Source organism: Acanthochromis polyacanthus, chromosome 15 (genome assembly GCF_021347895.1).
Source record: "Acanthochromis polyacanthus isolate Apoly-LR-REF ecotype Palm Island chromosome 15, KAUST_Apoly_ChrSc, whole genome shotgun sequence".
NCBI lineage: Eukaryota > Metazoa > Chordata > Actinopteri > Pomacentridae > Acanthochromis > Acanthochromis polyacanthus.
Genome location: NC_067127.1, coordinates 27,620,343 through 27,635,398, shown reverse-complemented (window position 1 = coordinate 27,635,398; position 15,056 = coordinate 27,620,343). Strand labels below are relative to the sequence as shown.

General features: G+C 42.3%; 1 protein-coding gene across 6 annotated transcripts in view; it reads left to right on the top strand.

The window, feature by feature from the left end:
* LOC110970682 (ras and Rab interactor 2-like) overlaps positions 1 to 15,056 on the top strand; it is a 153,980-nt gene that overhangs the window by 116,942 nt on the left and 21,982 nt on the right. For all 6 annotated transcript variants that reach the window (XM_051959585.1, XM_051959583.1, XM_051959581.1 and 3 more), the window contains 2 exons: positions 9,674 to 9,746; positions 14,746 to 14,837. In XM_051959585.1, the coding sequence (XP_051815545.1) occupies positions 9,674 to 9,746; positions 14,746 to 14,837 (165 nt within the window). The remainder of the gene's footprint in view (positions 1 to 9,673; positions 9,747 to 14,745; positions 14,838 to 15,056) is intronic.

Genomic DNA, 15,056 nt, shown 5'->3' with positions numbered 1-15,056 from the left:
TCATTTATTTCTATTTATATTTACACATTTATTTCCTTGTTTATTTGACAGATTTATATTTTATTGTGGCACTCCTGTGGCCCCATAGAAAGGTAGCTGAATCGCCAGGTGACAATTTAGAAGTATTTTTCAAATACAGGCTGCAGTGTTGATGTGGCAGTGTTGATGTTACTGAAGCCACGCAAGCTGGAACACTTTTCTTCCTGAAGCTTTAATTACACTTGAGTGCGAATACATATTCACAGACTGCTGCAGGCATGAATGCATCATTGCTGCTATGATGCAATTGTGTAGTCCATGGGAGTCCGCTTGTACAGTAGATCATATGTATATATTCTAAGCATATGCACTATGGCCTTTGTTGCAGAGTTGCACATCGATGTGAATTCTGGGCTGCACATCTGTAGACAGGTTCATGCAGACTCTCGCAGATCTGGGCAGATATAATATAATATAATAATACTTTCCTTTACTTTGTGCCACATGTATCTCAGTAGGGTACATGTGACACAAATTACATCATCTCACTATGAGGATCTTTACAGGAAATTACTTGTAACAGCACGATGTAAACAGACAACCCACAAACCCGACAGAACACCAACACTCATAGTCATCAGTATTACCATATGCATGGTATATAAGTTAGAAAAATTCTAAAAGGTAAAAACATTTGCACAGCATATAGTTCATAAGTGAAAATATTGTTGTTAATTACTTTAAATTGAAAAGCCTGATTGCAGCTGGAAGAAAGGACTTTATACCACATCTCATGAGTCTGTGCCTGAAGGTGCTCTACCGAAACACCTCCAGACTGTGTAGTGGGTGAGCAGCATTGTTCATAATAGAGTTCGGTTTCCTGAGAATTCTCACCCCAGCCACCCGTTATACTGATTCTAGCTCAACACCAGTTGTGGAACTCGCCCTCTTGATCAGCTTACTCAGCCAATTTCTGTCCCTGGAGCAAGCCCCCTTCCCCCAACACACAACCCCAAAGAATAAAACACTGGCCACCACAGTCTGGTAAAATATACATAGGAGAGGCTTGCTGATGTTAGGAGAACTTAACCTTTGCAGGAAATAAAGTCTGCTTTGGCTTCGGCCTTTCTTGTACACTACCTCCATGTGTCTGGACCAGTCCAGTTTATCTTTCAGCTGTACTCCCAGATACCTATAGCAAGAGACAACCTCTACTTCTGGTGAGCGGTTCTGTTGTGGACTTCTTCCTTTGAAGTGAATCATCATTTCCTTGGTTTTAGAGGTGTTCAGTTGAAAGTGGCTGACTTTGCACCGGTCAGTAAAGTTCCTGATCGTGTCTCTGTACTTCTCCTCATGTCCTTCTCTGATACAGCTGACAACCCCAGAGTCATCAGAATATTTCTGAAGAAAGCAGCTGTCTTGAGTTATACCTGAAGTCAGATGCATACAGTTAGGTTCCTATATATTTGAACACTGACACTAGTTTTTTTAACCTGTTTACTGAAACATACTCCAGTTATAGTGATATAATGGACATGGACATAAAGTGCAGACTCTCAGCTTTCATTTGAGGGTATCCACATCCAAATTGGATGAAGGGTTTAGGAGTTTCAGGTTTTTAACATGGGCCACCCTCTTTTTAAAGGGACCAAAAGTAATTGGACAATTGACCAAAAGGCTATTTCATGGGCAGGTGTGGGCAATTCCTTCGTTATATCATTATCAATTAAGCAGATATAAGGCCTGGAGTTGATATGAGGTGTTGTGCTTGCAGTCGGAAGATTTTGCTGTGAAGACAACATGCGGTCAAAGGAGCTCTCCATGCAGGTGAAACAAGGCATCCTTAGGCTGCGAAAAAAGAAAAAAAAACATCAGTGAAATTGCTACAATATTATGAGTAGCAAAATCTACAGTTTGGTACATCCTGAGAAAGAAAGCAAGCACTGGTGAACTCAGCAACGCAAAAAGACCTGGACGTCCACGGAAGACAATAGTGGTGGATGATCGCAGAATCACTTCCATGGTTAAGAGAAACCCCTTCACAACAACCAGTGAAGTGAACAACACTCTCCAGGAGGTAGGCGTATCAATATCCAAGTCTACCATAAAGAGAAGACTGCACAAAAGTAAATACAGAAGGTTCACTGCAAGGTGCAAGCCACTCATAAGCCTCAAGAATAGAAAGGCTAGATTGGACTTTGCTGAGAAACTTCTGAAAAAGCCAGAATTGTTCTGGAAGAACATTCTTTGGAAAGATGAAACCAAGATCAACCTCTACCAGAATGATGGCAAGAAAAAAATATGGCGAAAGCTTGGAACAGCTCATGATCCAAAACACACTACATCCTCTGTAAAACATGGGGGAGGCAGTGTGATGGCTTGGGCGTGCATGACTGCCAGTGGCACTGGATCACTAGTGTTTATTGATGATGTGACACAGGACAGAAGCAGCCGGATGAATTCTGCGGTGTTCAGAGACATACTGTCTGCTCAGATCCAGTCAAATGCAGCCAAATTGATTGGTCGGCGTTTCATAATACAGATGGACAATGACCTAAAACATACAGCAAAAGCAACCCAGGAGTTTATTATAGCAAAGAAGTGGAATATTCTTGAATGGCCAAGTCAGTCACCTGATCTCAACCCAATTGAGCATGCATTTCACTTGTTAAAGACTAAACTTAGGACAGAAAGGCCCACAAACAAACAGCAACTAAAAAGCTGCTGCAGTAAAGGCCTGGCAGAGCATTCAAATGGAGGAAACCCAGCGTCTGGTGATGTCCATGAGTTCAGGACTTCAAGCAGTCATTGCCAGCAAAAGGTTTTCAACCAAGTATTAGAAATGAACATTTTGTTTTCAGTTATTTAATTTGCCCAATTACTTTTGAACCCCTGAAATGAAGGGATTGTGTTTATAAACTGCTTTCGTTCCTCACATTTTTATGCAATCTTTTTGTTCAACCCGCTGAATTAAAGCTGAAAGTCTGCACTTGAACTGCATCTGAACTGTCATTTCAAATTCATTGTGGTGGTGTACAGTACCAAAATTAGAAGAACTTTGTCTCTGTCCAAATATTTATGGACCTAACTGTATCATGTGAAGAGAAAATGGGACAGGACAGTTCCTTGTGGGTACCCTGTACTGCAGAGGATTTTGTTCTTCACACAGTTCTGCAGTCGAACATACTGTGGTCTGCAGGTCCGATAGTCCTTCACCCAGGAGACCAGTGCTGATTCCATCTGCATCATCCTCATCTTCGCACCAAGCGGTGCCAGCTTGATAGTATTGAAGACATCTAAGCAATCAAAAAACATAATCCTCACAGTCACATCTGCAGTATCCAGATGTCCGTAGATCCTCTGAGGGCATCATCCACGCCAACACTGGACTGATATGGGAACTGCAGGGGGTCTGTGTACATCCTCACCCTGGGTCTTAGATGGGAAAGGGCCAGTCTCTCAAGTGTCTTCATGATGTGAGAAGTGAGGGCTACAGGTCTGTAGTCACAGGAGTCAGAAGGATGTCTCTTCTTGGGACAGGAACTATGCAGAATGTTTTCCACAGTATAGGGATCCTCTGCAGATTCAGGCAGAGGTTGAACAGGTATGTGAGGTTGTCACACAGCTGAGTGGAGCAGGTCTTTAGTAGTCTGGGGCTGATACCATCAGGATAAGCTGTTTTGACCTGTTTCAGCCTGTCCAGTTCCCTTTTCACTTGAAATGGCTGGATTGTTAAGGATGAGATGGTGGATGTGCTGGGGCAAGGGAAGTGAAGTCAAGTCAGAGAGGGAGGAGTGATGGTAGGTGGGACTGAGGTAGACAGAGGGCGCTATAGATGGTGGTGTCACGCCCCTCTGGCTGCAGCAAGCCGGCTTGTCAGCCGAATGTCTTACAGCTGTGTGGAGCAACACAGCCGGAGCCAGTCACTAATCAGTGCAGCATAAAGCCTGGCACTCTCCACCACACTGACGCTGCATTGTTGCCCCATACTCTCCACCACGCCATTCATTCTGCTACCTGCTCCACGCCGTTTGCCGTCATCCCCCCTGGACTCTGTTTCTCTCCGGAATAATCCACGCTACTCCCCGCTCCTCGGACCTCGTCGCCCCTCCCGGATGAAATTCTTTGCTTCCCCGCCTTCGTCTCATTCCTTGCCGGCTCAGTCTGCCCTGTCCATTCCTGCCCTCCATAACCCGGACTCGGTAAGCCACCTTCCCCTTTGATTTAAATTCGGTTTTATGTTCTGATTTTCCTCTGCCTTCGGGTCTGCCCTTGTTTAGTTAGTGCTGTTCATTTATTGGATTTACCCCGGCCCCTGGTCCTCCTTTAGTTAGTTAGTTTCTGTTTAGTTCTCCCTTCTGTTTAAATTATGATGAGTTTCTGTTTTGGCTATCTGGTTGGTTAATTAAAACATTATTTAATCCATCTTTTTGTTTGCGCCTGCTGCTTGGGTTCTCCTGTCTGGCATTCGTGACAGGTGGGGGATGTGATATGGAATAAATTTCCTATCATAATTCAAGAGGATTTTAAATTGATTTGAGGGCAGCATTTATCAATTTCATTCTCAGATTTCGTGATATCGTCTCTCAGAACTCTGCTCTCGCGCTCAAATTTGCTCTGCGAGTGCTCAAACTGTGTCCTCGCACTCAGTTACGATGCTGCTCGCGCAGATTTCCTGCGCTCAAACTCTTCCTCTTGCTCTCACGGAACTTCTGCTCACGGATCTCTGCTCTGCTCTCGGATTTTTTGTGTATCAACGCTGTCAACCAATAGAAGGCCGGCGAGTTTTGACCAATCACATTATCCCTGTTTGTATACGGGTGCATTCGCTCTTTTTCCGAGGAGCGTCGCATACGGGCGGGCACTCTTTCAACAGGTTTTATCCACTCCCTACCTCCAGGGCTGTAATAAATGTGATTTCTTTTATTTTTTTGACCACTGTTGGAATAAAATATCATTCAATACATACAACAGCATCCGAGCTTCTCATTAAAATGGCTATATTGTATAATAATAGCGGCATCGAACACTGCTCTTTGAGGTGTGCCGGTGGAGAAAAGAATGTCACCATCCTGAAGCTAGCGGGACTACATACTTGATACTTCACACAGCAGCAGCAGAGGTGCAGATGTTGTAGCTGAGAAAGTTTGGAGGTTGCCACCTCTTGCATTCCCAAAATAGTAGGGGAGTCAGATTTTGTTAAGTGACCCAACAAAATCTGACTCCAGATTTTATTTCATATCATACAATCTGCACAGTTAACTCAATCTGCATATTTCTGTTAAAGTCCTAGTTTTGAAATAGTCTGTCTGTTCTTAATCTGCCATACTGTGATCATTTAGCCCCTTATTTTATTACTCTGTTCTTACAGACTGTAATTTACTAGTTTTTTTTTTTTTTAACTTGTTGTAATTTGGTGTTTTAGCTCTTGTAGCAAATAATTTCCCAGGTGTGGGATAAGTAAAGAAATTCAATTCTGTTATATTGTTAACTGGCCCAATAAAAATAACAACAATAACAAATGACTTTATACTTAAGAACTATACTTATATTAAAGACTTTATACATAAATACCAGACATATTTTGATGCCATATCTTGCATTCTTAGGGGAGTCCGATTTTAAGTAAGGAGATATAAATTTAAACAGTATGAACAATATTTGGCGACCCCTGTCCTGTCCTGATGTCCTCATAGGAGTGAAGCTGAGAGTAGTAGGATCTCCCCTGATGCCATTTCGGGTGTGCACACACGGATTAGAAGAGGAGGAGAAACATGTCACCTAATCATATTTAACAGGAAAACACGTCTGCAGGTTGGTACTTGATCACATTTAACCCGAAAACAACAGCAAAAACAGTAAACGTACAACAGAAAACCCGTCAAGTAGCCACAGAGTGAAACGTAAGTCACGCGCGTTCACGCAAAGGGGGAGTCAGATTTTTCCGGGGAGTGTGAAAATTGCACAACACCGGTCCATTTTAGCAAGCCAACTGCTGTCCCGCTAGCTTCAGGATGGTGACATTGTTTTCTCCACTGGCACACCTCAAAGAGCAGTGTTCGATGCTGCTATTATTATACAATATAGCCATTTTAATGAGAAGCTCGGATGCTGTTGTATGTATTGAATGATATTTTATTCCAACAGTGGTCAAAAAAATAAAAGAAATCACATTTATTACAGCCCCGGAGGTAGGGAGTGGATAAAACTTGTTGAAAGAGTGCCTGCCCGTATGTGACGGTCCTCGGAAAAACAGCGAAACCCAACTGCTGTTGTTTGGTTAAGTGCAATCCATTTCATACAGATAGACTGCTGGAGGCTCTGAAAATACTTGTTATTATAACCCTTAAGTGTACCAGAACTATACCTAAAGCATACATAAATTCTTTCGCACTGGAGATCTGCAACCTTAGTTTGATTTGCTTGTAAAGTAATAGTATGAGAAGAATATAAACTTTGTGATTTTTTTTTCAGTTGTTTCGATAATGTATAGAATTTTATCTGTAGGAGCATTGAGTTAACTTGATCTTAATTTTGGGTTACAGTCGTAAACAAAAGTTTTCATGCAATTGTCAAGACAATCTATGTCACCAGAGACTTACATTTGCAGTGACTCCTATAACTTTGAATTTTCACTGATGGAATCATTGAAAAGATTAGTTTTTCTCACAAACAATCATGAATTTATTTTTTTTCCAAAGATTTATTATAGGTCCTCTAGAAATATACCAAAGTCTGCTGGGTCAAAAATATCCAAACACCAATTTGAAAGATCACTTTTGGTGATGTGCAAAGCTGTGTTATTCAATGTTCTTAGTGACTTAGTCTTTTACCTTCTTGAAAGTAATTAGAACTGGTGACTCATCTGAGCCAATTTAAATGGGCTCATTTGATATACCAGCTCTAATCAACAACCTGCCCAACTACAGTTTTCAAATTTGAAGTATTGCAGCCCTGTAAGCTTTTCTCAGTGGATTATCCTGCCAGTCATCATCTCCCTGCATTTAATTGTTCACCAGAGAAATTCTACCTGTCATTATCAAGAAATGCAAACAAGCTTGTTTGTTTACCCTATAGCATCTTGTTCGACAGAATGTTCTGCTGAAATGAGACTTGTAAATCTATAAGAGACCTGTGTCTGAATAGTATCATCACTTTAACAGATGGATCAAGCAGCAATATTTTGCACCCTATATCTGAGATAGGCTTATATAGCTGTTTCTCAGGTATCTCTCCTTTCCTTTTTGGTAAATGTATTATTTTCTCAAAGGATTAACTGAATTAAACATACTTAGGAATGGCATGCAAGTTATGTGTAATCTAAACGTACAACAACAGACACTTAACTCATGACAGTAATAATAGCTTTCATCTATAAAAGTCAATATTTGTTCAAAACAAAGTATGATAATCGGAGCTCAAAAGAAATTTAGCATACTGCAAATGAGGAGAGTTGTAATATGTGGGCACGCTGCCATGTGCCATATGTTTGGATTTGACCCACATTTCTTATATCCAGAGTGTAGACATGTATTGCTGTATTTTTCTCTTTGCATCTCAATTCTCACTATTGAACCCTTTGTTTAACCACATGTAGCCTATCATTACTTAAGTGCTAGGGGATTTAACTGTGTGTCATGTTTAAACAAACATGTTTTTGTCCAGCGTATTAGCAGCAACATGTGTGCAGAGATCCTTCTAGGTTTCCAGTAGTGTTCTATTATAAATTGTTAAGCAATTATATATGTATAAAAAGTTTGCATGAGGTAAGTGGTTGCTGCCACAGTAATTCTTATGCTGTTTGTTCTCATTATTTACGTGAGTACACTGTTCAAAAAAATTAAAGGAACACTTTGAAAACACATCATATTTCAATGCGGGGGAAAAACAAACTGGATATTTACATTGATATGGACTGGATAATGTGTTAGGCATGGAAAGATGCCACATTGTTTGATGGAAATGAAAATTATCAACCCCCAGGAGGGCTAAATTCAAGACACCCCAAAATCAAAGTGAAAAACTGATGTGGCAGGTTAGTCCATCTTGCTGAAATTCCTTGGCAGCAACTCAAATGGTATTCAGTAGTTTGTATGGCCTCCGTGTACTTGTATGCAGCCTGACGGTGTCGGGACAAGCTCCGAATGAGACAACAGATGGTGTCCTGAGGTATCTCCACCCAGAACTGGACCAGGGCATCGCTGAGCTCCTGGCCAGTCTGAGGAGCAACCTGATGGTGTCGGATGGAACAAAACATAATGTTCCAAAGGTGCTCTATTGGATTCAGGTCAGGTGAGCGTGATGGCCAACTAATGGTATCAGTTCCTTCATCCTCCAGGAACTGCATGAGTTCTCTTAGCACATAAGGGCGGGCATTGTCGTGCACCAGAAGGAATCCAGGACCACTGCACCAATGTAGGGTCTGACAATGGGTCAAAGGATTTCATCCTGATACCGAATGGCAGTCATAATGCCATTGTCCAGCCTGTAGAGGTCTGTGCGTCCCTCCATGGATATGTCTCCCCAGACCATCATTGGCCCACCACCAAACCGATCATGCTGAACTATGTTACAGACAGCATAATGTTCTTCATGGCTTCTCCAGACCCTCTCATGTCTGCCACATGTGCTCAGGGTGAACTTGCTGTCATCTGTGAAAAGCACAGGGTGCCAGTGGTGGACCTGCCAATTCTTGTGTTCTATGGCAAATGTCAACTGAGCTCCATTGTGCCAGTCAGCGAGCACAGCGGCCACAAGAGGACGTCGGGCCCTCAGACCACCCTCATTACATCTCTTTCTGATTGTTTGATCAGAGACATTCACACCAGTGGTCTGCTGGAGGTCATTTTGTAGGGCTCTGGCAGTGCTCATCCTGGTCCTCCATGCACAAAGGAGCAGATACCTGTCCTGCTGATGGGTTGAGGACCTTCAACAGCCCTGTCAAGCTCTCCTAGACTAACTGCCTGTCTTCTGGAATCTCCTCCATGCTCTTGAGACTGTGGTGGGAGATACAGCAAACCTTCTAGCAATGGCACGCATTGATGTGTCATCCTGGTAGAGTTGGACTGTCTGTGGAACCTCTGTAGGGTCCAGGTATCGCCTCATGCTACCAGAAGTGACACTTACCCTAGCCAAATGCAAACCTAGTAACAGTCAGAAAACATTAGGAAGGAAAAAATGTCAGTGGCCTTCACCTGTCAATTCATTCCTGTTTTAGGGGTTGTCTCATTGTTACTCCTCTAGTGCACCTGTTGTTAATTTCACGAACACCAAAGCAGCTGAAACTGACTAAAAAGCCCCTCAGTTACTTACTTGACCAGATCAGTATCCCACATGTTTCACTGATTTGACGCAATACTTAGATTAAAAAGTGTTCCTTTAATTTTTTTGAGCAGTGTATTATAGTACCAGTACATTTTTAAAAAATCCGTGGGGGAAATTCTGTTCAATTAAAAGATTTGAAAAATTAACCAAAGCACTACTTTGCAAAAATTGGTTTAAACAAGGCTCTGGCATTTGTGCATGTTTCCCAGCTGTGTGATCTTCATTTAAGTCCAGTGAAATAAGTTCAAATATCAGAAATGTAGACTCAGGTCTTTGAACCAGTTAAAGTTAATGGCAGACGATGCAGTGCTTCTTTCCCTCCTATCACTTTGCTACAGTGTGTTGATCATGTTGTTTTATGTTCCTACAGCCTTCTCACTGGAGGGATCAGGCCTGAGCTTTGCAGACCTTTTCCGCCTCATGGCTTTCTGCTGCATCAGCAGGTGAGTTCAACAGACAGAATTACTCAAGATTAGATAAAGAAAAACAAACAAACAAACAAACTAAAACATTGATTCATAGTTTACCATTTGGTTTTATTATAATATCATAGTTTTCTAACCACTTTATACAGTATTGTGATTTTGTGTCTATGCTTTCTCCTAAATTTGTCAAGTTGAATGTGCATGTGGGGGAGCTAGAAAACCTCCCCCTCATTAAGATTCACTTCAGGGGGCATGTTTTCATGGAGTGCACACATAAGGATGCGGCCACAGGATGTCCGCAGTTGTCCCTTACCTGATTAGGCTGAAGTTAGACATCAAAGAGAGGAGAGAGGAAACATGCGCAAATGCCAGAGGAGGGGTTACATGGGGATTTTTGCTGAGTTGGATCTTCATTTCGTAGCTCTTTAGTTAAGGTGTTTTCTTTTAGTTGTATCAGACTGTAGTTATTTGCATTGTGTATTTTAAGTATACTTGACTGCTAAAAAATTAAACAAATGTGTGTTTTTAAATAGAAGTATGGGCAGGTTACTGTGGTAGGGGACTGTATAAAGGCCAGGTGAGCAATCAGTGTGAGGCTGAACCTCTCACTCTGCTCTGCTGCTGAAATCCGCCACCATCTACTGCACTTGGGAGACCCCCTTGTCCTGCTGTTAGTTTGGTGAGCTCTGTATTTTTGTATGTGACAACTATTAAAACTTGGAGCTCTGGAACAAAACTCCTTGCTGATCGGCTGCCATCATGCTTTGCCAGTTGATGCTGTGTGGTTCATCCAGTTTGTAGAGTTTTATCACCACCAAACCCTGCAGTGCATTTAAGCCAACTCTGTAGGCTTGGGCGGTATTACGGTAATACCGTATACTGCCGGTGTTTAAAAATAGCAGCGGTATCAGTTCCAATACCGTCATGAAAAAAATGCAATGGTGTGTGGCTCCGTTATGAGAGAGGGAGAGAGAGCAGCGTGTGTGCGTGTGTGAGAGAGGGGGAGAGCGAGATGTCCGAGCGACCCTGAATGCATCGCGAGCGAGGAAGACGGCAGTAGTCGGTTCGGGGAGGAAGAGAGAAGAGGTGTGTAGCTGCTGGGTTACCGCGACTGTATGGTTCAGCCGCTGTTAATTTACAATAAAGGCTGCAGTATTCTTCAATAATGCCGGGCTCCTGTGTCTTTGCCTTCTTCGACTGCTGAGGAAGTGAAGGGGGTTAACCCCGAAGTAACAACAGTAACTTCGGCCCTGGAGAACTGTCCTCCCCTGGCTTCCTGACCACGGTTGGGAGCTGAGCAGGAAAGGTTAACGTAAGGATTAAATATTAAATAAAAGTCATTGAATGCCTAAAATTGATTCTATGTCCAGTACCACTTGTGTGGTTGAATTTTCAGTTTTACTTAAAAAGTTATGTTTTAGCCTACTTTTGGAGACTTTCCATAAAGTTTATGAACGTGACGTCGTTACGTGACAGCGCAGAGGAGAGAGAGAGGGGGAGGAAGATGGCAGATCCCGCACGGAGTGACTTGGTGTCAAAAAAGAACACAACTTCTGCAGTTTGGGAGTATTTCGGGTTCCAGGCAAACGAGAAAGGAGAGCCGATAAATACTGATGAAGCAATTTGTAAATTCTGCAATCAAAAGGTGATCGCGAGAGATGGAAACACCTCTAACCTAAGGACGCATCTCCGAATCAACCACCCACTCACTGCTGCGAGTATTCAATTTCCAAATGTGAAGGCACAAGCCAGTATCAGTAATAGTCAAGGTAATACCGTATACCCCGATAAAATGTGAAGGAAGTTTGACGGTATCAAAATTTGGATACCGCCCAAGCCTACAACTCTGTTCTTTAAACATTTCAAACTATATTTTCAGTAGCTGCTTATGTTAAACAGACTAAATTATCGTTCAAGTGTGACAGTACTGAAGTCCCAAAAAGTTTTATTTCATACCCAATATACCGTACCATACTATAAAAGAAAATCTATCAAATGGTAAATATTTATATAGCACTTTACTATAACTGCAAGGTACCCAAAGTGCTTTACATGATACGTCACATTCACACACTGATGGCAGAAGCTGCCATGCAAGGCGCTAACCATGACCCATCAGGAGTTAGGTGTCTTGCTCAGGGACACTTCAACATGAGCACGACGGGCTGAGGATCAAAACGGCAACCCTTCGGTTGCAAGACGGCCACTCTATCCACTGAGCCATGCCATGTGTAATGTAAGTGTAATGTGTTTCGTTGCCACAATCTTGTTTAACAGTAGATTACTCAGTGTAGATTACTGGAACAGAGTGAAACACAAGGGCGTCAGTTTGTTTTTAAAAGTGGGGGGGATGGAGACCACAGACATTGTCAGATGGAAATGCACACCCTGGGTGGCGTGCTGGGTAATCGGGAACACCGGGGATATCCCCGGTGGGCCGCTTTATTGTTGGGCCGCTCCAGTCATACAATAATAATAATAATAATAATAATAATGCTTTAAATCATGGGTCTCAAACTCGCGGGCCAACTGCGGCCTGTGGGACGATATTTTGTGGCCCTCTACTTGAGATCAAAGTTTAGCATTGGTGCGGCATGCCTCATATGCTTCCGTGTCGTTAGTAAGACAGCACTTTGAGAAAATGTTGAAGAACGGCGGCAAAAAGCCACAAACTGGGCTTGAACTCACAACCACCATACCAAAGGCGGAGGCTCAACCTGTTGAGCTATCGGTACATGCTGGTAGAGGGGTCTGTGGGCCGCTATAGTACTAATTCTCCCAGGCCGAAATTTTGCCCCTACATGCTTCTGGTCGGAGCTTCCACTTGGCACGGGCGCAAATTTAACATCTGCACGTTTTTTTTTTAACCTCACGAAGGTGTGCTGCATGTCTGTGCAACTCTCCACCGAGTGCGGATGGTGCGTTCAGGAGCGTCGGAATTTTCTATACTGCTGAAAATAACTGGGTTTACAACGGCTTACATGTGAAGAATTTGAATGTGGTGGAGACAAAATGACCCCTGACAAAAAGTGGGGGGGCACATCCCCACCGCCCCCCCCCAAACTGATGCCTATGGTGAAACACAACATAAAAATGTCATAACAAAGGCAATAAAACAAGTGTCAAGGACTGAAAAAACGTTCTACAAAATATTCCATTTTTAATCACATCTAACAAGGAAGCATAGATGCATTTTTAGATGGATGTATAGTTAAAATAGAAATACATGACCACTGCGTAACTATTCCATTGCCCCCTTGTGTCACGACACTCTTGCTTTCTGCAGTCAGTTTTTGTCTAATCTTTACTCCTTTGTTCCCATCCCTGATTTCAACAGTGTAAATAAGGCTACTGAGGTTCCTTCAGCACTGTGCACTCTGTTGACAGCAGTAGCAGATGACAGAACTTTATCACCTTCCAACTTACTGTCGTGAGATAAATGCAGTTGATCTCAGCTGTAAAAGGGTTCAAGGGCCTCATTTATAAAACATTGTGTAGGATCCACACTAAAAGTTTGACTACGCCGAAAATCTGAAATAGGTGTACGCCAAAAAATATTCTGATTTATAAAACTGTGCGTACGCACAGCGGCACGCAATTTCCCCTTTATAAATCACACTCCAGCTGGAAGATTGCGCAGGTGGATCCACCTCACATCCTGCCCAGGCACACCCACATTTTACTATGAATGGTCAATATTCAGAAGAGTAAATAAATACTCAGCTTTAATTGGTAGAATTGCTACAATGGTGTTCATGTAGCTACTTACCCAGGAGCCAACCATCCCGTGCAGCGCCGGCCTGCAGTTTTTTCCCTACACTGCTGTGCGTCAGGATGAATGAGTCATGTGTTGACCCAGGCCATCCTGCCACTAAATTTGTTATGATCATGTCCGATGTACAAATAATTTGTACATTGATTGAATGTACATTTTTTCGGTTCACATAGACAAATTCATCTTCACTCGGAGCCCTTATAGCAACATGAGTGCAGTCAATTGCGCTGATTACATTTGGGAAACCGGACATTGGTGCAAATTGCCATTGATTGTTGGCCTGTTCACCCACAGTGTGAGGAAACCTGATGTATCGACTGGTCATGTTTATAATGCCATCCAAAATAGCTGGCATTATTGCGCTGAGGGATGGTTGTGATATCCCAGATTTAAAGGACATCATTTAACTGTATATCAGACCCAAAGGGGATTTAGACAACAAATGTAAGCTCATATATTCATCACATAAAACACATACCTGTAGGCCAATGTGCGTAAGCAAGCTTTATAAATGAGGCCCCTGATCATTAGTTGATTTTTATTCTATGCCATACTAATGTCATTTAGCAAATTAGAACCTAATAATGTGATTAATCAGTTTTCTTCCCATAAGTCGTGTATTGTTTATTATTGTATTATCTTGCTTTCTTCTTCTGCACTTATATGCAGTTGCATGATTGTGTTTATTGGTGTGTGCCATCTATAGGCCAGTGGAAAAGTGATTGCATCACTCAACTGTGGGTGCATGAGACAAAACAGGGAACTAAACATATGAAACTGCTTAGTATCTGTTTTGTATCTGCTCAACTTTATATGTACACACATTTGTTGTCACTTGGTGTACCTGTAATAGTCTTGTTCACAGTAGTCCAACAACTACTGTCATTTAGTGCATTTGAAGTGTTCAGGTTTTTCTGAGAGATAAAACACTACTCTAAAATCTGTACGTCTAACTTTTTAGCTTTGACAACTCAGGTTTGCTTGACTGAAACCTTTGGAAACTGTGTTAAAACCTTTTGAGTGCCATGTAAAAAACCTAGACGAGGAGAGCAACAGACACACATTACCCTTTGACTGTGTGGTTGAGTCCACAGTTCAGCCAACACCACACACCCTGGCCAACACTGTTCCAACACAGTGACTCACGCCTTTAGAAATATGCTTTCAATCCCACCCTCTTTCATTCACTTTTCCTTCTCTTCACCATTCTCTCTTTTACTCCTCCATTTCTCTTCTCCTTAGGGATGTGTTGCCCTTCACTCTAAAGCTTCCAGAGGCCATCGCTTCAGCCAGAACTTGTGCTGATCTTGAGGAGGTAGCTAAACTTGGAGCAGGTTTGTTTTCCAGTTTATGTACTATATTTTTTGGGGGGACAAGCATGCACTGGGGAAGTTATGTAGTGAGTAATTCCTTTTTTTCAGACAGAAATACTGAATAATTGGCTGATAACATATAGTTTGCATGTGCACAAATTAATTGTCTGTATCAGAACACAGTAAGTGTATTGTTGTCTGTGCAGCAGGTGTGTTGGTGTACATCATTAGCTGTTCGCA